The 22,760-nt window shown below is 46.7% G+C and overlaps 2 protein-coding genes across 6 annotated transcripts in view; one reads left to right on the plus strand and one right to left on the minus strand.

Moving 5' to 3' along the window:
- Positions 1-10,877, plus strand: part of NR3C2 (nuclear receptor subfamily 3 group C member 2) — a 363,688-nt gene extending 352,811 nt beyond the window's left edge. For 2 of the 3 annotated variants that reach the window (XM_017959107.3, XM_017959113.3), the window contains exon 9: positions 8,173-10,877. In XM_017959107.3, coding sequence (XP_017814596.1) covers positions 8,173-8,328 — 156 coding nt within the window. In that variant the 3' untranslated portion in view covers positions 8,329-10,877. The remainder of the gene's footprint in view (positions 1-8,172) is intronic. The other variant, XM_017959114.3, reaches the window with a different exon arrangement.
- A 5,947-nt stretch (positions 10,878-16,824) lies between these two features.
- Positions 16,825-22,760, minus strand: part of ARHGAP10 (Rho GTPase activating protein 10) — a 332,652-nt gene continuing 326,716 nt past the window's right edge. For all 3 annotated transcript variants that reach the window (XM_021938123.2, XM_009207677.4, XM_003899252.5), the window contains one exon: positions 16,825-17,608. In XM_021938123.2, coding sequence (XP_021793815.1) covers positions 17,520-17,608 — 89 coding nt within the window. In that variant the 3' untranslated portion in view covers positions 16,825-17,519. The remainder of the gene's footprint in view (positions 17,609-22,760) is intronic.

A 22,760-nucleotide genomic window follows, 5' to 3' on the forward strand; every position in this document is an offset into this window, starting at 1 on the left:
AAATGTGAAAGGTGTGGCCACCAGACAGTCGTCCTTGTGGTGGTTGATACTGCCTAGAAACCACGATGTCTACCCTCGGGTTAAAACTTGAAGGAAAAAAGTCCCCCTCATAGCCCTACAGACACCCCCATGGAGAGAGTCCACGGCACCCAGGTCCCGAGCGCTGCGGTGCCTGTGCAGGACTCCACTAGCCTGATGGAAGCATCCCCAACCAGCACTGGCACTGCTGACTCACGGCAGCACATCTGCAGCACCACACCCAGTGTGGCTGTAGCTTTGACAGCCCCAGGCCTGCCACATGAGAAAAATCAAAACAGAAATGGGATGGCATGTTTCTTAAATATTCCTGAAAAGGCAAAAAACAAGGTTCTCCCATCCCTCATTTTATAGACTGGGGACCCAAGGACCAAGTTCCACCAAAATGTCACAGTGCAGGTTTCACAAACTGTGTTCCATAGAGGAAAATGGTGTTTTATCATGGAAGAAGTATAGGAAGGACAGAATCACAGCGCTCTTGCTCCAGAAGTACTTCTCCCCATCTTTAATAACTTGCTCCATGTCAGGTGGAGTTTGAAGCACTTTACCAGAGTCGCTCATTCATTCCTCTGAAACAACTCTGAGGCTCAGAGACTGTTCTTATCCCCATGATACAGATGAGAAAACTGAGGCATAGCATGTGTGTGTGAAGATGGTGCTATTTCCCAGCTTTCTGGACCCAAACATCCTGCGGGTGCAGAGCACATTAAACCCCACAGTCCTTGGTAGCCGATTAGGAAAATACCACTCTGCAGATTGAGGGCAGTGACACAGGTACAAACAGAAGCATGACAATTTTTTCCCTGCTGAGATTTTCTTGATTCCTGGTTTGTATTGGACGCCTTTACCAGTTATTTACTATCTGACTCAAAGCTTGCTAATTGATTTTAAAATCATCAGGGTAAGTGACAGAGGCAAGTTCACCAGACTCATTATTAAACTATAGAGTTATTTTATGGCAGGTCACGTTCATATTGCCAGCTGTAATACACTTGGAAATAACCAAAAATCATTTTTCCTATAATGGAATATAAACTACAGAAAAATTAGAGTGTATTTTTTCTGATTTGGAATTGCTATTACTAGTACATGGAATAGCAGTGCTCTTGCTGTGCAATGGTAATGCTGTGCTGCATTTATAATTATTATTATACTTTTAAGTTCTGGGGTACACGTGCCATGGTGGTTTGCTGTACCCATCAACCCGTCATCTACATTAGGTATTTCTCCTAATGCTATCCCTCCTCTAGCCCCCGACCCCCCAACAGGCCCCAGTGTGTGATGTTCCCCTCCCTGTGTCCATGTGTTCTCATTGTTCAGCTCCCACTTATGAGTGAGAACATGCAGTGTTTGGTTTTCTGTTGTGTTAGTTTGCTGAGAATGATAGTTTCCAGCTTCATCCATGTCCCTGCAAAGGACATGAACTCATCCTTTTTAGGGCTGCATAGTATTCCCTGGTGTATATGTGCTGCATTTTCTTTATCTAGTCTATCACTGATGGGGATTTGGGTTGGTTCCAAGTCTTTTCTATTTTGAACAGTGCCACAATAAACATACGTGTGCATATGTCTTTATAGAATGATTTGTAATCCTTTGAGTATATACCCAGTAATGGGATTGCTGAGTCAAATGGTATTTCTGGTTCTAGATCCTTGAGGAATCACCACACTGTCTTCCACAATGGTTGAACTAGTTTGCATTCCCACAAAAAATGTTCCTATTTCTCCATATCCTTTCCAGCATCTGTTATTTCCTAACTTTTTAATGACCGCCATGATGATGAGGTGGTGGTATCTCATTGTGGTTTTGATTTGCATTTCTCTAATGACCAGTGATGATGAACTTTTTTTCAAATGTTTGTTGGCTGCATAAATGTCTTCTTTTGTGAAGTGTCTGTTCATATCCTTTGCCCACTTTTTGATGGGGTTTTTTTCTTGTAAATTTAAGCTCTTTGTAGATTCTGGATATTAGCCCTCTGTCAGATGGATAGATTGCAAAAATCTTCTCCCATTCTGTAGGTTACCTGTTCACTCTGGTGATAGTTTCTTTTGCTGTGCAGAAGCTCTTTAGTTTAATTAGATCCAATTTGTGAATTTTGGCTGTTGCTGCCATTGCTTTTGGTGTTTTTATTTGCCCATGCCTACGTCCTGAATGGTATTGGCTAGGTTTTCTTCTAGGGTTGTTATGGTTTTAGGTCTTATGTTTAACTCTTTAATCCATCTTGAGTGAATTTTTGTATAAGGCGTAAGGAAGAGGCCCAGTTTGTTTTCTGCATATGGCTAGCCAGTTTTCACAATACCATTTATTAAATAGAGAATCCTTTCCCCATTGTTTTATCAGGTTTGTCAAAGATCAGATGGCTGCAGATGTGTAGCATTATTTCTGAGTCCTCTTTCTGTTCCACTGGTCTATATATCTGTTTTGGTTATTTTATCCTTGTAGTATAAAGTCAGGTAGCATGATGCCTCCAGCTTTGTTTTTTGCTTAGGTTTGTCTTCGCTATGCAGGCTCTTTTTTGGTTCCATATGAAATTTGAAGTTTTTTTCTAATTCTGTGAAGAAAGTCAGTGGTAGCTGGTGGGGATAACATTGCATCTATAAATTACTTTGATATTTGTTCCTATCCATTTCATGATATTTGTTCCTATCCATTAGCATGGAATGTTTTTCCATTTGTTGTGTCATCTCTTATTTCCTTGAGACTTGAGGTCCTTCACATCCCTTGTACGTTGTATTTCTATTTTATTCTGTTTGTAGCAGTTGTGAATGGGAGTTCACTCATGATTTGGCTGTTTGTCTATTATTTGTGTATAGGAATGCTTGTGACTTTTGCGCATTGATTTTGTATCCTGAGACTGCTGAAGTTGCTTATCAGCTTAAGGAGATATTGGGCTGAGATGATGGGGTTTTCTAAATATAATCATGTCATCTGCAAACAATTTTAATTCCTTTCTTCCTATTTGAATACCCTTTATTTCTTTCTCTTGTCCGATTGCCCTTGCCAGAATTTCCAATACTATGTTGAATAGAAGTGGTGGGAGAGAGCATCTTTGTCTTGTGCCAGTTTTCTAAGGGAATGCTTTCATTTTTTTTCCATTCAGTATGATACTGGCTGTGGGTTTGGCAGAAATAGCTATTGTTTTGAGATACGTTCCATCAATACCTACTTTATTTTTTTGTCTGTTTTTTGAGACAGTCTCACTCAGTCACTCAGGCTGGATTGCAGTGGTGCAATCTTGGCTTACTGCAACCTCCACCTCCCAGGTAGCTGGGATTACAAGTGTATGCCACCATGCCTTTTTTTTTTTTTAATAGAGACAGGGTTTCACCATTTTGGCCAGGCTGATCTCAAACTCCTGATCTCAAGTGAACCGCCCACCTCAGCCTCTCCAAGTGCTGGGATTATAGGCGTGACCCACCGCACCCAGCTATTGAGAGTTTTTAGCATGAAGCCATGTTAAATTTTATCAAAGGCCTTTTCTGCATCTATTGAGATAATCATGTGGTTTTTGTCATTGGTTCTGTTTATGTGATGGATTACGTTTATTGATTTGTGTATGTTGAACCAGCTTTGCATCCCAGGGATGAAGCTGACTTGATCGTGGTGGATAAGCTTTTTAATGTGCTACTGGATTCAGTTTGCCCATATTGAGGATTTCTGCATCGATGGTCATCAGGAATATTGGCCTGAAATTCTCATTTTTTATTGTGTCTCTGCCAGATTTTGGTATCAGGATGGTGCTGGCCGCATAAAATGATTTAGGGAGGAGTCTCTCTCTCTTTTTCTATTGTTTGGAATAGTTTCAGAAGGAATGGTACCAGCTCCTCTTTGTACCTCTGGTAAAATCTGGCTGTGAATCCATCCGGTCCTGGACTTTTTTTGGTTGATAGGTTATTAATTACTGCCTCAATTTCAGAACTTGTTTTTGGTCTATTCAAGCATTCGACTGCTTCCTGGTTTAGACTTGAGAGGGTGTGTGTCCAGAAAAATTTATCCATTTCTTCTAGATTTTCTAGTTTATTTGCGTAGAGGTGTTTATAGTATTCTCCGATGTTAGTTTGTATTTCTGTGGGATCAGTGGTGATGCCTCTTTTATCATTTTTTATTGCGTTTGATTCTTCTCTCTTCATTAGTCTAGCAGTCTATTTTGATCTTTTCAAAAAAACACTTCCTGGATTGATTTTTTTGAAAGATTTTTTGTATCTCTATCTCTTTCAGTTCTGCTCTGATCTTATTTATTGTCTTCTGCTAGCTTTTCCATGTGTTTGCTCTTGCTTCTGTAATTCTTTTAATTGTGATGCTAGGGTGTCAACTTTAGATCTTTCCTGCTTTCTCCTGTGGGCATTTAGTGCTATAGATTTGTCTAAACACTGCTTTAGCTGTGTCCCAGAGATCCTGGTACATTGTGTTTTTGCTCTCATTGGTTTCAAAGAACTTATTTATTTCTACCTTCATTTTGTTATTTACCCAAGAATCATTCAGGAGCAGATTGTTCAGTTTCCATGTAGTTGTGTGTTTTAAGTGAGTTTCTTAATCCTGACTTCTAATTTGGTTGAACTGTGTGGTCTGAGAGACTGTTATTATTTCCATTCTTTTGCATTTGCTAAGAAGTGTTTTACTTCCAATTATGTGGTCAATTTTATAATACGTGCAGTGAGGTGCCAAGAAGAACGTATATTCTGTTGATTTGGGGTGAAGAGTTCTGTAGATGTCTATTATGTCTGCTTGGTCCAGAGCTGAGTTCAAGTCCTGAATATCTTTAATTTTCTATCTCATTGATCTGACAGTGGAGTGTTAAAGTCTCCCAATGTTATTGTGCAGGAGTCTTAGTCTCTGTGTACATCTCTAAGAACTTGCTTTATGAATCTGGGTACTCCTGTATTGGGTGCATATATATTTAGGATACTTAGCTCTTCTTGTTGCACTGATCCTTTTACCATTAAGTAATGCCCTCCTTTGATCTTTGTTGGTTTAAAGTCTGTTTTATCAGACACTAGGATTGGAACCCCTGCAATTTTTGCTTTCCATTTGCTTGGTAAATCTTCCTCCATCTCTTTGAGCCTATGTGTGTCTTTGCACATGAGATGACTCTCCTGAATACAGCACACTGATGGGTCTTGACTCTTGATTGAATTTGCCAGACTGTGTCTTTTAATTGGGGCATTTAGCCCATTTACATTTAAGGGGCCATTGTTATGTGTGAATTTAATCCTGTCATTACAATGCTAGCTGGTTGTTTTGCCCGTTAGTTGATGCAGTTTCTTCATAGAATCGATGGTCTTTATAATTTAGTATGTTTTTGCAGTAGCTGGTACTGGTTGTTCCTTTCCATGTCTATTGCTTCCTTCAGGAGCTCTTGTAAGGCAGGCCTGGTGGTGACAGAATCTCTCAGCATTTGCTTGTCTATCAAGGATTTTATTTCTCCTTCACTTATGAAGCATAGTTTGGCTGGATATGAAATTCTGGGTTGAAAATTCTTTTAAGAATGTTAACTGTTGGCCCCGACTCTCTTCTGGCTTGTAGGGTTTCTGCGGAGATCCACTGTTACTGTGATGGGCTTCCCTTTGTGGGTAACCCGACCTTTCTCTCTGGCTTCAATATTTTTTCCTTCATTTCAACCTTGGTGAATCTGAGAATTACGTGTCTTGGAGTTGCTTTTCTTGAGGAGTATCTTTGTGGCATTCTCTGTATTTCCTGAATTTGAAAGTTGGGCTGCCTTGCTAGGTTGGGGAAGTTCTCCTGGATAATATCCTGAAGAGTGTTTTCCAACTTGGTTCCATTCTCCCCGTCACTTTCAGTTACACCAATCACGCATAGATTTGGTGTTTCTTGGAGGCTTTGTTCGTTTCTTTTCACTCTAATCTTCTCTTCTTGCTTTATTCCTTTGAGTTGATCTTAAATCTCTGATATCCTTTCTTCTGCTTGATCAGTTCAGCTATTGATAATTGTGTATGCTTCATGAAGTTCTCGGGCTGTGTTTTTCAGCTCCATCAGGTCATTTATGTTCTTCTCTAAATTGGTTAGTTAACAATTCGTCTTTTTTCAAAGTTCTTAGCTTCCTTGCATTGGGTTAGAACATACTCCTTTAGGTCAGAGGAGTTTGTTATTCTCCACCTTCTGAAGCCTACTTTTGTCAATTCGTCAAACTCATTCTCCGTCCAGTTTTGTTCCCTTGCTGACGAGGAGTTGTGATCCTTTGTAGGAGAAGAGGTGTTCTGGTTTTTGGAATTTTCAGGCTTTTTTGCGCTGGTTTCTCCCCATCTTTGTGGATTTATCTCCCTTTGGTCTTTGATGTTGGTGGCCTTCGGATGGAGTTTCTGTGTGGACATCCTTTTAGTTGATGTTGATGCTCTTCCTTTGTTAGTTTTCCTTCTACCGGTCAGGCCCCTCTGCTGTAGGTCTGCTGGAGTTTGCTGGAGGTCCACTCCAGACCCTGTGTATCACTAGCAGAGGCTGCAGAACAGCAAAGATTGCTGCCTATTCCTAACTCTGGAGGCTCTGTCCCAGAGGGGCACCCGCCAGATGCCAGGTGAAGCTCTCCTGTATGAGGTGTCTCCTTGTCAGGAGGCACAGGGATCAGGGACCCACTTCAGGAGGCAGTCTGTCCCTTATTGGAACTCTAGTGCTGTGCTGGGAGAACCACTGCTCTCTTCAGAGCTCTCAGGCGGGGACGTTTAAGTCTGCTGAAGCTGTGCCCACAGCCACCCCTTCCCCCAGGTGCTCTGTCCCAGGGAGATGGGGGTTTTCTCTATAAGCCCGTGACTGGGGCTGCTGCCTTTTTTTCAGAGATGCCCTGTCCAGAGAGGAGGAATCTAGAGAGGCAGTCTGGCTACAGTGGCCTTGGGGAGCTGCAGTGTGCTCCACCCAGTTGGAACTTCCCAGTGGCTTTGTTTACACTGTGAGGGGAAAACCGCCTACTCAAGCCTCAGTAATGGCGGATGCTCCTCCCCACACCAAGCTCCAGCATCCCAGGTCAATTTCAGACTGCTGTGCTGGCAGCAAGAATTTCAAGCCAGTGGATCTCAGCTTGCTAGGCTCCGTGGTGATGGGATCCACTGAGCTAGACCACTTGGCTCCTTGGCTTCAGCCCCCTTTCCGGGGAAGTGAATGGTTCTATCTCACTGGTGTTCTAGGTGCCACTGGGGTATGAAAAAAACTCCTGCAGCTAGCTCGGTGTCTACCCTAACTGGCACCAGTTTTGTGCTTGAAACCCAGGGCCCTGGTGGCATAGGCACCCAAGGGAATCTCCTGGTCTATGGGTTACGAAGACCCTGGTTTGAAAAGTGTAGTATCTGGGCCGGAAGCACCATTACAGCACAGTCCCTCACAGCTTCCCTTGGCTAGTGGAGGGAGTTCCCCAACTTCTTGCATTTCCTGGGTGAGGCGACACCCCCACCCTGCTTCGGCTCACCCTGGAGCAGTTCAGGTCTGGAGGGGCTGAGAAAGGTTCTTGGATCACAGAGTAGGGAAAATGAGCTACGGGACACCCCAGAACCTGTCCTTGATGTTTTTCACTGTCTCAAAATCAGCCTGAAATAAGAAGTCGCTGAGGAGTCTGAGGTCTGCCCCCACAAGGAAGGAAAGAGGGCCCGGGGCTGCAGGTGGAAGTGCCAGCTTTCCCCGGCGGCAGCTCCATTGGCAGGCCCAGCTAGAGGGACACCACAGCTGCCTGTGAGGTGCTCTGTCCTCCTCCTCACCCTCCTGGGCATCTGCAGTGCTTAGACCCTGGGCCAGCACCTGCCCCTTCCCACCAGCCCACCTTACACCCTGGGAAGTCCCATCGCCAATACAAAGATACACGTGTAGGCACACATTTAGAAATTAGAATCTGATGAGTGCAGTACGGTGACCCAGTCACTATTAACTCTGTCACTGTCCCTGTTGCATCTGATACATTCAGTGCTCAAAATTCAGCTCTCAGCTGAATTTGTTTTCCACGAAAGGCAGATGACATGGATGATGTGAGCACCCTTCTTCCTCTCCCAGGACAGATGACTCTGCTCAATTAACGAAGCCGTGGTCTCCTGGGAGGCTTTCTGACTGTTGTCCTATGAGTTCCCACCAGAGTCAGAATGCAGAGGGATCCAGGGTCGGAAGCGAGGCCCCTGTGTCATGCCCCCTGTGTCTGTGTTACAGCTGGTGAGCGACCTGCTGGAATTCTGCTTCTACACCTTCCGAGAGTCCCATGCGCTGAAGGTAGAGTTCCCCGCAATGCTGGTGGAGATCATCAGCGACCAGCTGCCCAAGGTGGAGTCGGGGAATGCCAAGCCACTCTACTTCCACCGGAAGTGACTGCCCGCTGCCCGGAAGAACTTTGCCTTAAGTTTCCCCGTGTTGTTCCACACCCAGAAGGACCCAAGAAAACCTGTTTCTAACATGTGATGGTTGATTCACACTTGTTTCTCAAGTTTAAAGTCATGTCAGAGGTTTGGAGCCGGGAAAGCTGTTTTTCTGTTTTTCCATGGATTTGGCGAGACCAGAGCAGTCTGAAGGATTCCCCCCGTCCAATCCCCCAGCGCTTAGAAACATGTTCCTGCTCCTCGGGATGAAAAGCCATATCTAGTCAATAACTCTGATTTTGATATTTTCACAGATGGAAGTTTTAACTATGCCATGTAGTTTCTGGTATTGTTTGCTTGTTTTAAAAGGGTTCAAGGACTAACGAACTTTTTAAAGCTTACCCTTGGTTTGCACATAAAACGTATAGTCAATATGGGGCATTAATATTCTTTTGTTATTTAAAAAACACAAAAAGTTAAAAAATATATACAGATTCCTGTTGTGTAATAACAGAACTCGTGGCGTGGGGTGGCAGCCCCCTCTGAGCCCTTGCTCGTCCACGGTCTTCTGCATCACTGGTATACACACTCGTTAGCGTCCATTTCTTATTTAATTAGAATGGATAAGATGTTAAATGCCTTGGTTTGATTTCTAGTATCTATTGTGTTGGCTTTACAAATAATTTTTTTGCAGTCTTTTGCTGTGCTGTACATTACTGTATGTATAAATTATGAAGGACCTGAAATAAGGTATAAGGATCTTTTGTAAATGAGACACATACAAAAACAAAATCTTTAATGGTTAATAGGATGAATGGGAAAGTATTTTTGAAAGAATTCTATTTTGCTGGAGACTATTTAAGTACTATCTTTGTCTAAACAAGGTAATTTTTTTTTTTTTTTGTAAAGTGCAATGTCCTGCATGCATAATGAACCGTTTACAGTGTATTTAAGAAAGGGAAAGCTGTGCCTTTTTTAGCTTCATATCTAATTTACCATTTTACAGTCTCTGTTGTAAATAACCACACTTAAACCTCTTCGGTTGTCTTGAAGCCTTTCTACTTTTTCTGTACTTTTTGTTTTGTTCTTGGTCTCCTGCTTGGGGCATTTGTGGGACTCCAGCACGTTTTCCAGCTTCTGCTTTATCCTACTCCATCGGGGAATGACACACTGCGGTGTCTGCAGCTCCTGGAAGGTGTCATTTGACAACACACGTGGGAGGAGGTGGTCCTGGGAGTGCTGCAGCTTCAGGAAAGCTGCCTTGTTCCCGTTTTCCTCCAGCTCAAGGAGAGAGAGACTGGGAACTCGACGGCTCAGAGAGCCTCTTTTCCTCCCCTTTTAGAAAATACGATTTTCTCCTGTGGGAAAAAGAAATTCCATGCACTCTCTCTGTTCAAGATCAGCTGTTCCCTTCTGATCTTGGAAAGGGGTTCTGCACTCCTGGAACCAGTCACAGGAACACACAGATCATGGCAGGATGCGCTGGGACGGCCCATCTTGGCAAGGTTCAGTCTGAATGGCGTGGAGACCGGGAGATAGAGGGGTTTTAGATTTTTAAAAGGTAGGTTTTAAAAATAAATTTTATACATAAACAGTTTTGGAGAAAAACTACAGATCATATAAGCCAGACAGGGGCACTAAAATTTTTAATTCATTAATCATCTGTTTGGCACTGATGCAATTTATGGCTTTTCTCTTGCCCCAAATCACAAACATGTATCTTTGGGGAAACTAACAATATGATTGCACTAAATAAACTACTTTGAATAGAGGCCAAATTAATCTTTTAAAAGTGATGATAATCATCAGGTTTACTCAGTGAAATCATATTATTTTCCAAAATCTAAAAGCTGTAGCTGGAGAAGCCCATGGCCAGGAGGAAGCAGCAACTGGATCAACACTTTTCTCCAGGGTTCACCATGCAGGCAACATTACCTTGTCTTTCAAAAGACACCTGCCTTGTGCAAGGGGAAACCTGTGAAAGCTGCACTCAGAGGGAGGAGTTTTTCTTACATAATTTGCAATTTCAGGAATTTAATTTATAGGCAGATCTTTAAATACAGTCAACTTACATGCACAGCAATATGAAAGCCACATTTTGAAGGTAATAAATACACAGCATGCAGACTGGGAGTTGCTAGAAAACAAATGACTTACTTACAAAAGCAGCTTTTAGTTCAGACTAGTTTTTATAAAATGGGAATTCTGACTTAACCAGGTTTGGGATGGAGATGGTCTGCATCAGCTTTTTGTATTAACAAAGTTACTGGCTCTTTGTGTGTCTCCAGGTAACTTTGCTTGATTAAACAGCAAAGCCATATTCTAAATTCACTGTTGAATGCCTGTCCCAGTCCAAATTGTCTGTCTGCTCTTATTTTTGTACCATATTGCTCTTTAAAATCTTGGTTTGGTACAGTTCATAATTCACCAAAAGTTCATATAATTTAAAAAAAAAACACTAAATTAGTTTAAAATGAAGCAATTTATATCTTTATGCAAAAACATATGTCTGTCTTTGCAAAGGACTGTAAGCAGATTACAATAAATCCTTTACTTTAATCACCTGTTGTTTTGGAGCGAATTCATTTGAATGTCTGTAGGTACACATGGATTTTATGCCCTCCCAAATCTTGATTGTATGTACTCTGCCTACATCCAAGATGGAGAACAATGGTTTTCCATGTTACAAAGAGTCCTATATTAGCCACATGTTAATTCTACTCTTTGGGGACTGATTAGAGACCTTGTTTCTAATACTTTTGATATTTGGTTCATTAAAATACTCTGTAACCATTGGATAACTATTGCCATTGCTAAACCCTGTATATACATTGCCTCATTTATCTTCACAACCACATGAAAACTTATTCTGCAGAATTTGAGACTAATGTGAGTGGAGTCCCCGTCTGACTCCAAAGTTCTTCCTCTACATGGTCTCACCCTGTCATCCCTCAGGACCCTTGTGCCATCAAGAGGCTCAGCTCCCCATTGGCCACGATTCTTCTGACATTTCTGCAGGCTTGTCCCTTGGATTCCACTCATTAATATGGGTCACAAAGGAGCAGTAAGCAATCACCAGCTGGATTTTAAATAGAAAACATTTCCCACAAGATAAATTCAAGTACAGTACATTTTTAATGTGTTACTCAACTGGTGATTGTTCAAATTATTTTTGCTTTCAGCAAGAGAAGACTATTAGATAGTAAAACAAACTCAGCTTTGTGAAACACAACAGATCCATTTCTGAACACAGCATACTCACTGAACACAGCACAGGAAGCAAGTTGTGAGCACAAATTTTTGGTGTGTAAAATACTATAAATGCAATTTTAGATTTAAAATTTTCAGAAAATTGACCTATTAGGGAGCAGGGCTTTTCACAGAGAGCCCCTAACTTGAAACAAAAGCCATCTTGGGCTGGGAACCCACCCAAAGCTGGCAGGAGGCCCCTACAATGTGCACCCTTGGGTAAAGGGGGTGCCCTTTTCGAATTGAACAGACTCATTCTTGGGTCAATGTGACTATTTTTAACAATCTCTAGAAGAGCTCTCAGGCCAAAAGAATTCAGCCCACAGTTGGGAATCATTAGCTAAGAACTGGTCTCTGCCACGGAGACAGCCAGCCACTATATGCCAGAGCAGTTAAAAAAAATTATGCCCAGCGATGCCTATGTATTTAGAGGCTTGTTTGCTTCTGTGTGCTGAATTCCCCCCAAGCAAATAGAAAACATTGTCCCTTTATGTACAAATCAGCTCTAACGTATTTTTTATAAACTCTGCAAATGTACACAGATTAAAATGACTTGATTACAAGTATCTCTGGCACTTTAATTTCAAGTCAGCCAGTTGCTACTATAGCAATTTTCTTGGAAATAAAACAGTAGCTTCCCAAAAAACACTGGGTAAGGCATGATCTCAACACCGATCATGGACCAAGACTGTCCAAAGCAAAGTGAACAATGGGGCCAAGTGGCAGGCAGTTAGCTGCTGCTGTACAACAGAACATCCCAAAACCCACCGCTTTAGATCAATCGCCATTGACTATTTCTCATGAGTCTATGAATCAGCTGGAGAAGCAGGCTGGGGTGTGCTGACCTGAGCCAGGCTCGGTTGAGCTGGGATTGTTTGTACCTCCGTGGTCAGCCTGCAGCTGTCTGGTCTGCAGTGGTGCTGCTCCATGTGGCCTCTCATCCTCCAGCAAGCTAGCCTGGGTTTATTTTCATGGCAAAGCCAGGGCTCTAAAAGAGACCCTAGAAAGGCATATAACACTTTCCATGCCTCTGACTGAATCAAGTTTGCTCCTACCCCATTGGCCAAAGCAAGTTGTGAGGTGAAGCCCTGAGTCAGCCTGAAAGGGCTCCACAAAAGGGCACGGTTTGGGGAGGGGATTTTTAAATGTCTACCACTAGTAGTTACTCAGGTATTTTGCTGCAGCATGTATGTTGCCAAGACAGTGGTTTCCAAGTTTTCCCTAGCCTGAAAAACCCGTTTATATGGATCTCCATGCCCCGAGCCAGCCTGACTGAGGGTGGATGGCAGCACCTGTGAAAACTGGCCTGGCTGGGTCTGATCCTACTGCTCCCAGCATGGGAGCTGCTCCACCTTGCAGTGTTTCCTTAGTTGCTAAACTCCACAAGGAAGAAGAAATCCAGACACCAATGCATAGCCCTGAGCTGCCATGCATTCACTGCCCAAATTTAAAGTGCAGGTCCCTTGTTGGGCCAAAAATAGAAGTCTTTCCAATCAAGTTGATCTTCAGATAGTGTTTTCCAAGGTATTCTAACCAGTAGGTTGAGATACTTTCAGCTAGAGATTTCAGCGTTAGAATGAGCTGAACTGCCCAAATGAGGTAGCAATAAATTACTGCTCAGGCCAGTCAAGGAGGAAGAGTGCTGAGAAGCAACTGAGAAGACATTTGCAGAACGAGGAGCGGGACAGCTGTTTGAGGACACGCTCCTGGAATAGCATCCTCAGAGTGGACAGAGGAAAGCCACGTGGCTCAAGAAGATTCAAGAAGTCGTGGAAAATATCTGGCCAAGGAAGGGGTCACCCGACTGGTTTTGAGAGACTGGGAGAACCCCTAAGAAGGTGAGAAGATGCCCAGCCTGGAGGTGAATGGGAAGAAAGGCAAGCCCAAGAGAGCAGGAGCCTGGAGTGGATAGTGGAGAGTGGTGTCGGGAAGGAGGGGAGAGGCTGAGCAACGTTGGCAAAGGACAAGAGCAGGAATGGCTTTTGCAGAACAGATGCTGGCAGGAAGCAGGTGGAGATTTAGAGATGAGAAGCGGGACAGAAACCAACCCCCAACCGCCACAGTGCCCTGCCCCTTGCCTTCTCCAGTCATCTCCATTTACTAAACCCCACTTCCTACCATGCACTCATCCAGCACAGGACATTCACTCTCATTTAACTGTCACATCCCACAGGTTGCGTCTCCTCTTTCCATTTCACAGGCACAAACAGAACCATAAAAAGGTCAAGTAACTTACCAGAGGTCACCAAGATATAAAATAGCAAAAATAAGATTTCAAAACAGTTTGTCTGTAATGCAACATGCACTTTTCACCACTGTCTTATTTTCATAGAGCTGCTGTAACGAAGGACCACAAACTGGGCACCTTAAGGAGAAATGCATTTTCTCCCAGTTCTGGAGGCTGGAAGTCCAAGATGGAGGCGTCAACAGGGTTGGTTCCTTCAGTGAGGGCTGTGAAGAAGGGTCTATTCCAGGCCTCTCCCCTTGGCTTGTAGATGGCTGTCTTCTCCCTGTTTCTCTTCATGTCATCTTTCTTCTGTGCGAGTCTCTCAGTGTCCAGATTTCCCCTTGTTTTAAGGACATCAGTCATATCGGATTAGGGCCAACCCTACTGTGCTCAGCTTAACTAGTGACATCTGCAAAGATTCTATTTCCAAATGATGTCACATTCTGAGGGACTGGGGGCTAAGGACTTCAACATATGAATTTGGAGAGTGGGAAACAATTCGACTCAACAGCATGGCCCTGAGGACAAGATGGCACAGCAGAAAGAACATGTAACTAGCTTATTGAACCTGAGGAAGCAAGTGCTCCTTCTCCATTTTCTCATCCATAAAATGGGCTAATATCCCCTGGCTTGTGTAGTCACTATAAGGAAAGAATGAGTTAGACATCCATCTCTGGCATGGATACCCATTGCTTTTCCCTTCCATATCCCCAACCGCAGGTGTGGCTGATACTACAAAGGAAAGAGGGTGAGGTTGCAGCCCCTGCAAGTCCTTTGGCTCTGTTTTCACCTGGCATCTCCTTTACAGATGTGGGGAACACCAGGGAAGGCCCTGTGGGTGGCACCATCAGATGCAAGCCCTGCAGCCCCAGTGCCAACAAGAAACGCATGGCCTGAGTGCTCTTTTTTGCCCCAAACCACCAAAGTGCCTCTGAATGAACACAGGATATGGACCTGGTCTAGGCAGCTGCAGTTGGTGCTGCAGGAACTGAGCAAGGTAGGGCTGAGGGAAGGCCAGGCAGCCTCAGCAGAGCCTGGGGAGCAGCCGCACCCATCCAGCTAAAACAGCAAAACATACTCCACTCCTCTTCTAGGGGAAGGAAGATAATCCACCAAAGTAAGAAAACACCTCCTGATCCCGCTCCTCAGTACATCCTGGGCCATGTCCAGGGGTAAGCTCCCTGCCCAGAGGCCTTGGCAGTCCTGGCCACACTGCTGTGCACGTGTCACATTCTCAGACAGAAACACCCCTGCTCCCCTCTGGCATTACCCCACTCTTCCCCAGAGGGCCACAGGAGGGGTCTTCAGCTCTTAAGGCTATAGGAGCCTCCACAGGGCACAGTTTTAGAACTTCCCTACTTGTCACCCCATCAATCTAAGGAACACAGAAGGCCCTGATGACAAAGATGCAAGATACTGCTGTTCTTATTCATAGGAGTAAGACAAATGGGAACAGCAGTTCCTATTAGCCAAGCCCTCCCCACATACTGGGTGCGCTGCTTCTATTAGGTCATTTCAACCCCAAACTTCTCAGGATCGTTTTATTTTTAGGAGGCTGGAACAGAATCATGGGGGTGACTGATCTTGCCCAAGGTCACACAGATAGCCAAACTTGGTGGTGATTTATTTAAGTGGGGGTAAAAGCACTTTGAGGGGAATGGCAGGTTGGGTGCATCTCACTGTTAACAATAGGAATCTCTGGCAAGCAAACAAATCAATCAAGACCTGCTGCGGGGAGTTTTCGTTTTAATGGCCCCTGGGGATAGACCAATTAGGAATCTGCCCGGAAGCCACTCCCAACACTAACCTGAGCCTGCTCTAGCTGCCCACAGGTTTGCCTTTGCCTGCAGAGGGGCCCTCACAGAAGTGGAACATGCCAGCAACCTCTTCTCACGAGTCAAGTTCCCTTCTACATCCCAAGCAACGAGTCGGGGCAGCAACGACAACTCAGAAAACAGGCTCCTGGAGGTTATGCTGCCCCAGCCCCAGGCCAAGCCAGCCCCTGCCCAGGCCTCAGGCCCGCTTGTGGTAGGGCGGCCCTGGGCTCCTCTGCGGTCTCAATGCTCTTCACTGGGCACGTGATTATTTTAACTTATGTTGCATCGAAATTGTCCTTATTTTCATTTACAGTATGGATACTTTTCAAGAAGCACATTTCCCCATACACATACGACTCCCAAACTCCACACCCTCACGTCATCCACATGAGGTGACTTCCAAGATGTTAACTGGCAAGCTCTTGAGTCAGTTCATCTGGGGATGAGGCAACAGACATATCTGTCCTTTGATAAATGCTTGAGAGAGGTCCAACAGGTCCGGGAACCTCCTATGGGGATGAATGGAAAGACATGCCTGGCCCCAGAGCAGCCTCTGGGGCATGGGGCTGGCTTCAGAATCTTGGGGCCACTAAAACTAAGCCCCACATTCCAAGGGAAGTCCCCTCTTCCTCAAGAGATTGTTGCACCCCATGGCTTGGAGGCGGAGGAGAATGAGGAAGCGTCAGAGCAAGGCCTGCCCATGCTGGGGGTGGCCATCAGCACGGGGTAGGGCAGGGTGAAGGCTCCTCCGGGAAGGTCTGGTCTGCCTCCCTCTCCTCCCTCAACACTGAAATTAATCCAGATGGAGATTAGCAAGGAGGCCTGGAAGGCAGAGGCATGCTGGGAGGTGTGGGGTAAGGGTGTGCAATGGTGCTGGTAGGAGGGCTGGTCCCAGGGCACTGAGACAGCTCACACCAACCACCCAGGGCCAAAGCCCCAGCCCTGCTCCAGGTCCTGCAGGCACCAGGGTAGAGAGGCCTGTGCAGCCATTGGAGGAGACGTGAATGCCCTTCCAGGATTGCACACATCAGAGGCTGCCGCTGCCCCCAGGAACACGCCTCACTGCGAATACTCCAGGCTCCCCGCTAACAGATTCCACCTGTGAGCACGCCAACAGCAGAGAGAGACGAGTCCCATCGCAGGCTGCCAATTCATAAATCAAGACAGGGCAATGACTTCCACAACCACTTCCCCACATTAGGACACACAAATCAAATAGTAAATTACAGTTTATTTCATTTACAGAGACCTTGAGGCAAAAAGGTGGTGTTTGGAAAAGAGCACACGGGTGAGGAGCACCGAGAAGCCTGTTACAAATACGCCAGTGCACGCCGCCAGTGCAGTGACGTGGGGTCCTGCAGGTGGCCGTCTAGGAAGAGTAGGCTGGAGAAGCACGTCTCTCTGCCTCCCTCTGGCTTGGGACCATCTCCCCCGCACCAGCAGCAGCCTCTCGCAGCCAGGCCGCCAGAGCCAGGCATGCGCTCTGCAGACCTATCGCTGTGAGGAGCACAGTTCCCTTTAACATCGCAGCAGCAGGTGCTCGGGGAGGAGAGGGAGCCAGGGTGGCTCTGGTGACGTGACTGCCAGTGGGGGCGACACGGGTGGCAGAAGGCTGCCCTCCCTCTCATTCTATATGCTGGATAATTAAAACTCACAAGTCCCGATACTTGACAAATGAAAAGTCCATTCTGCGAATCCTGACATTCCCCCTCCTGATCCACAATCACAGTTCAGTGCGGTGCGTTCCCATCCCCGCCCACCCCCCACCCCCAAGGCTGATTGTGATGATGGTAACTCCCAAGTGTGGAGGTACCTGTGGGTACAGCCCAGAGCCTCGGAGGAGGAAGGTGGCTCTCTGCCCCCAGGCAGGTCCCTAGGTGCCAGGGTCAGCAGGGGCTCTGCGTCCAGGAGCTACAGCAGCTTGACGTAATTCTGTGGAATCAGCCCCCTCTTGCCGTTCAGAGTCCCCTCTAGCCAGCCAGGCTCCCTGGAGGTTTGTACTGAAAAGGAAGAGAAAAATCACCTTAACAAAATGCCCCCCAAGTACCTGCCTCCTGGGTGTTCACTTAAAAGCTCAACCAGGGAGTGGCCAGTAGAGAACAGGGGCCACTTCTGGGATGCTGGGTCACAAAGTCTGCACCAGGGTCACTGACAGGCTCTGCCTCCCTGCACTGGCCACGACAATCCTCATCTACGCGGTCCCAAAGCAGCCTCCTAACCAGTGTCCCGGTTTCCAGTCCGGTCCCTTCCAACCCACTCTGCACAAAGATGCTCAGTGAACTATCTAGAATACAGAGCTGATCACATCCCTCCCCTGCTTAAAGTCAAACTCAAGCTTTTTGCGTTTTGGTTTTGGTTTTTTCTTCCTGAGAGGGAGTCTCGCTCTATGGCCCAGGCTGGAGTGCAGTGGTGCTATCTCGGCTCACGGCAACCTCTGCCTCCCGGGTTCAAGCAATTCTCCCGCCTCAGCCTCCCGAGTAGCTGGGATTACAGGTAAGCATCACCATGCCTGGCTAATTTTTGTATTTTTAGTGGAGATGGGGTTTCACCACATTGGCCAGCCTGGTCTTAAACTACTGACCTCGGCTAATCCACTTGCCTTGGTCCCCCAAAGTGCTGGGATTACAGGTGTGAGCCACCGCTCCCAGCCTCAAACTCAAGCTTCTTACTGGTCTGTAACACAGGCCCCTTGGCACCTGGCTCCGGTCGCCCCTACAGGAGCCCTTCACACTCCACTGGCACATCATGCATGTCAACTGCAGTGAATCATCCAGAGAAATCCCAACTGCAACTCCAGGCCTTTGCAAGTGCAGTGCCTTCTGCCTGGAATGCCTTTCCCCCACCTCTTCACCGGGTAATTCCTCCTGTTTAGAGACCTGATTGGATGCCTCCTCCTCTGACAGTCTGGTCTGACTCCCACACTGGATGGGGAACTCCTGAAGGCAGCCTGAGCCTTATACATTTGGGCACGGTGCCTGGCACAATGGACTGTTCATAAATATTCACGTGATACTTAACGAGGAAACTGCAGCCTGGACAGCAAAGGGCACAGGTCCAAGCACTCCTCACCAGGGTTCAGAAATGCAATACAGAAGCATTTCATAACCCCCAGCTGTGGGCAGGCCCCAGCTCAAACCCCCAACCATGGTCAGGTGAAGGCATGGCAGCCGTGGCGTAAAGGAAAGGGGAGGCATGGGCTACTCCAGCAGACCAACTCGAAAGATGACTTCCGATCACAACCCAGGAGAATAATTTCATATCAAAAACCAAGTACAGGCATACACGTCCATAACACACACAAGTTTCATGAAGCAACACTCTTACCCTCACTGTGCACACGCAATGCCTTCCTTTCTGTATTCTATTATTTTTTTCCCCATGGATTTGTGTAGAAAAGTATTATTCTTTGAATGCTAATTGCAACTCAGCGAATTGAGTTCACGGTCCTCTAAGGTATAGCTGCCCACAGTTTGGAAGACACTGACAATCCAATTCTAATTGTCCTTTGCAACAGGGTAACTGTTTGTTCTTCCCTCCCCTGAATGAACAGGAACACATTCTGCCTGTCTGCATTCCCCTAACCACCTGCGCTTTCCTTAAATTCAACAAGCTTCTGGCTTCAAGGCCTCCGTGGAGCTGTTCCCTTGGGCCTGAATGCTCTTCCCTGCCTTTATGCCTGGACAGCACCTATTCATGCTTCAAAGAGCAGCTTCAGCATCCCCCCACTTCCAGGACTCCTCCCCTGGCTCCAGACCAGGTTGGGGCTCCCAGTTATGCACCCTGCATGTCCTGTGTGTGTGTGTGTGCACGCATACGTGTACATATAGGAGAGATACACTGAGACATTCTTTTCTAGTCCAGACTATGAGAGCATGTAACATCTATAACATGAGACCTGGCACCTAGCACAGTGTCAGACACATGATTATCTGTGTAATGAATGAATAAGCAAAACAAGAGATGTGCTCAAAGTGATCTGGCAGCAAGTCACTTTCTTCATGCCTTCAATGATCTTGACCCTGACACTGCTCTTCATACCAGGATTTTTAGAGACTTCTCACTTCATCCAAACACCCCAGCCGGCAATGCTACTAGTATGCAGCCACCATCAGGGAAAAGCTTTGGATTCTATGCAAAAGAGGCCCTCAGGGTTGTAACAATGTGGAGGCCTGAGTGGCAAGGGGCCCAGGGCTCAAGTCAGAGCCCTGGAGGAGACTCCTGGCTAGCTGGGTGCACCTGGGAAATTAACCCCTGGGCCTCGCTCAGCTGTTACCTGCAACACGGGGTTACTAGCACTTAGCCTGCAGGACCTGCTATGAGGAGGCAATAAGGTAGTCCCAAATACAGTCTCACCTGCACATGCTTACTGTTTCTCCTCCTCCCCTATACACACCACACACTTGCACAAACACAGACTCAGTATTAATAAAAGACAGGATGAACAGAGGAGGAAAAAGGTGATGTTCTACAACGCTGGAGGTGAAAGAAGGCTTGATTGGGGAAACCTCCCCAACCAACAAACCAGAGAGACGCCTCCATAACCCCATTCACCACCTCCCCAGCCCTCCCCTCCCTGGAAGGCAGAAGCCAGCAGGGAGAGAAATGTCACTGCTTTACAGAGGTGACCAAGGGGGATCCTGTAACATCCAAGAGCCTTGGAAGTGGACGCGGCCAAGCGGCGGGTGGGGTGGGCTAGAAGGGTCTGGAGACCAACAGCAAGGTGTCCCCAAGCACAGGAAAAGTGGCTCTGCAGCTGCAGATGAGGCTCGCAGGCTCTCCCTCCCTCTCTGAAGATCTGACCTCTCTCAGTAGCATCGAACCCCAAAATACCCATCTGGGGCTCCTCTCCTAGTTTATCACACCGTTACAACAGGGCTCTGCTTTTCCATTCTTACGGGTGGAGAACACGGTGGCCTCAGTGTCTGTCATTTCCCACGCACCCTCCCCGTGCCTGCAGGTCTCAGTCCAAGAGCCTCACTCTGCTTCAGCCACGGTGTCCTCACAGCCTTTAGACCACAAGAGGGAACAAGATGGGTGTGGGGCAGGGACCCCAAGTAGCACCAGAGAGAAGCAGGTCCCTTCCACCAACTCAGTTTTCAGCATAACATAGACAATGTGTGTGACAAATACTGAAATCACTGAAGTGTCATCAGCACATGGTGAGCGCCAGGAACCCACACTCAACTTCAGAACTGCCGCAGGACCCACAGGGAGGCTGCGTCCTGGGCTCTGCCCTATCTCCCACCACGAGGCAATCAGTACCTTGAATGCTATGTCTCTATCTTATCACGGCTATGGGTAAAATTCAGTTTTGTCACACAAGTCCATACCCCTAATAATATCCCATTTATTTTGCGTATGTGTGAGCTTAACCAGAAGCACATAATGTCTAGTCACCTGGAACTTATTTTTCACTCAATATTTTTTTCTCAGATTCCCCTGTGCTAGGAATCTACCTGGCAACGAAATTGTTGGGCTGTGGGGTCTATATGCGATCAACTTTCCAGGATAATGCCAAGTTGTTTTCCAGGGATTATTCTGTGTCTATCTGAGACCTTTCAAGTTTAATCGCCAGAGGCTTTTAAGGATTAATTTGGGCCACACTTGCTCCCCGACGTCTACACGTGGATGTTGACAAAGAGCCTGGGACAGCCAGGAAAGCAGCCCCGCCGCCGCTGCTGCTGCTGCTCTGCTGCTGCTGCTGCTGCTGCTGCCACGTGGGGTCGCTCCTGGAAACCTCCTGCCTCAGCACCCTCCCAGCCCTGCCCCTGGGGAGGCAACCACTGCCCATCAGACTGGAGCACACCTGTCTGGAAGGACAGCAGGACTGGCGGGTGGTCACCAGCAAAACCTATTTCCAGGATTCCCCAGGCCCGGAGAAAAGGGAAAGTCCCTCTGGCTATCAAAGCAACATCACTGCCCCGAGACCTTACAAACGCAGCCCTCTCCTGGGGGTGAGGGGTGGGGGCGGGTGGGGGTTGGGAGGCATTGCCCCAGAGCAACAGCTAGGCATTAGTAAGTCTACTAAAGAAACACATTTTCTGCCTAGAACTGGAACTCATAACTTAAGTCTAGGCCCACCCAGTAAGAGCAAAGAACAAGGACAGTCATGCAGCTACACAATTGCTAAAGACCCCTGTGTCAACCACACTCCGGGTCAGGATTTCTCAGAGCTGCACACATCCCAAACCGCATAACTACTGACGAGGCTGCCCGGGGGTCACTCTGACCTCCAGTCTGTTTTCTCCAAAGGCCACTGGGTGCCATAAACCGATTTCCTTTATTGCCTGTATGAGGTACAAAAAGGAATGGTACTGCAAGAGCATCTATGGAGGTTGGAAGATTCCACATGGATAAATGAACATAGGAAGAATGTCTTGGGCATTCCAGGGACACTAAGTATTGCTGGTCTGCAGAAAGGGAGCGTTCCCAGCAGCACTCCTGTGGGCTGAGCTGTCTGGAGTGGCCACTTGGAGCACTGCCTGGCTCCACAGAAGCTGTGGTCAGATGACCTGATGGTCTGTCTTCTCGGTGTCAGCTGTCAGACCGGAAGGCCCCATAGCTGTTTAAGGAGGGGCTCCACTAGACGTGTTCTGGGCAAGCACCTGCTTTTAACTAGCTAAGAGATCAACTATGCACAGAAGATGTGAGGCGCACACACACACACACAGATAAACTCTGCTTAAGGGCTTGACACCGACTGTACCCTTTGAAGAAGTGTCCCTATTAAGCAGTAAGCCTAATGCTGTTGATTCTGAACACCTTCCACTACGTTATCTGCCCTGCTATAAAAGAATCAGGGGGGGCACCTGCAAGACAAGTAGCTCACATTAAATGAGACACTCACATCCCTGGGTAGGGAGAGGGTGTCCACACATCCACAAGGTATTTTCCAAGTAGCCAGCCTTAGGAGAGGGACAGAATGAGGAGCTCCTGAGACACCCAGGGTGCCCCAGCCAGCAAAGTCCTGACAGAGCTAGACACCAGCACTGCAGAGCACAGAACGTGAGCGAGACACAACCTGGCTCAAAACATAACACTACGACGCACCCAGTGTGGCGTCATGCTCAGCAGCCTCTCCCCCATACGTCTGCAGCAACTCAGAACTCTCTTTTTCTAGTAGCCCCAGTGCTATCTTGATACAGCATCAAT

This window comes from Papio anubis, chromosome 3 (genome assembly GCF_008728515.1).
Source record: "Papio anubis isolate 15944 chromosome 3, Panubis1.0, whole genome shotgun sequence".
Classification (NCBI taxonomy): domain Eukaryota; kingdom Metazoa; phylum Chordata; class Mammalia; order Primates; family Cercopithecidae; genus Papio; species Papio anubis.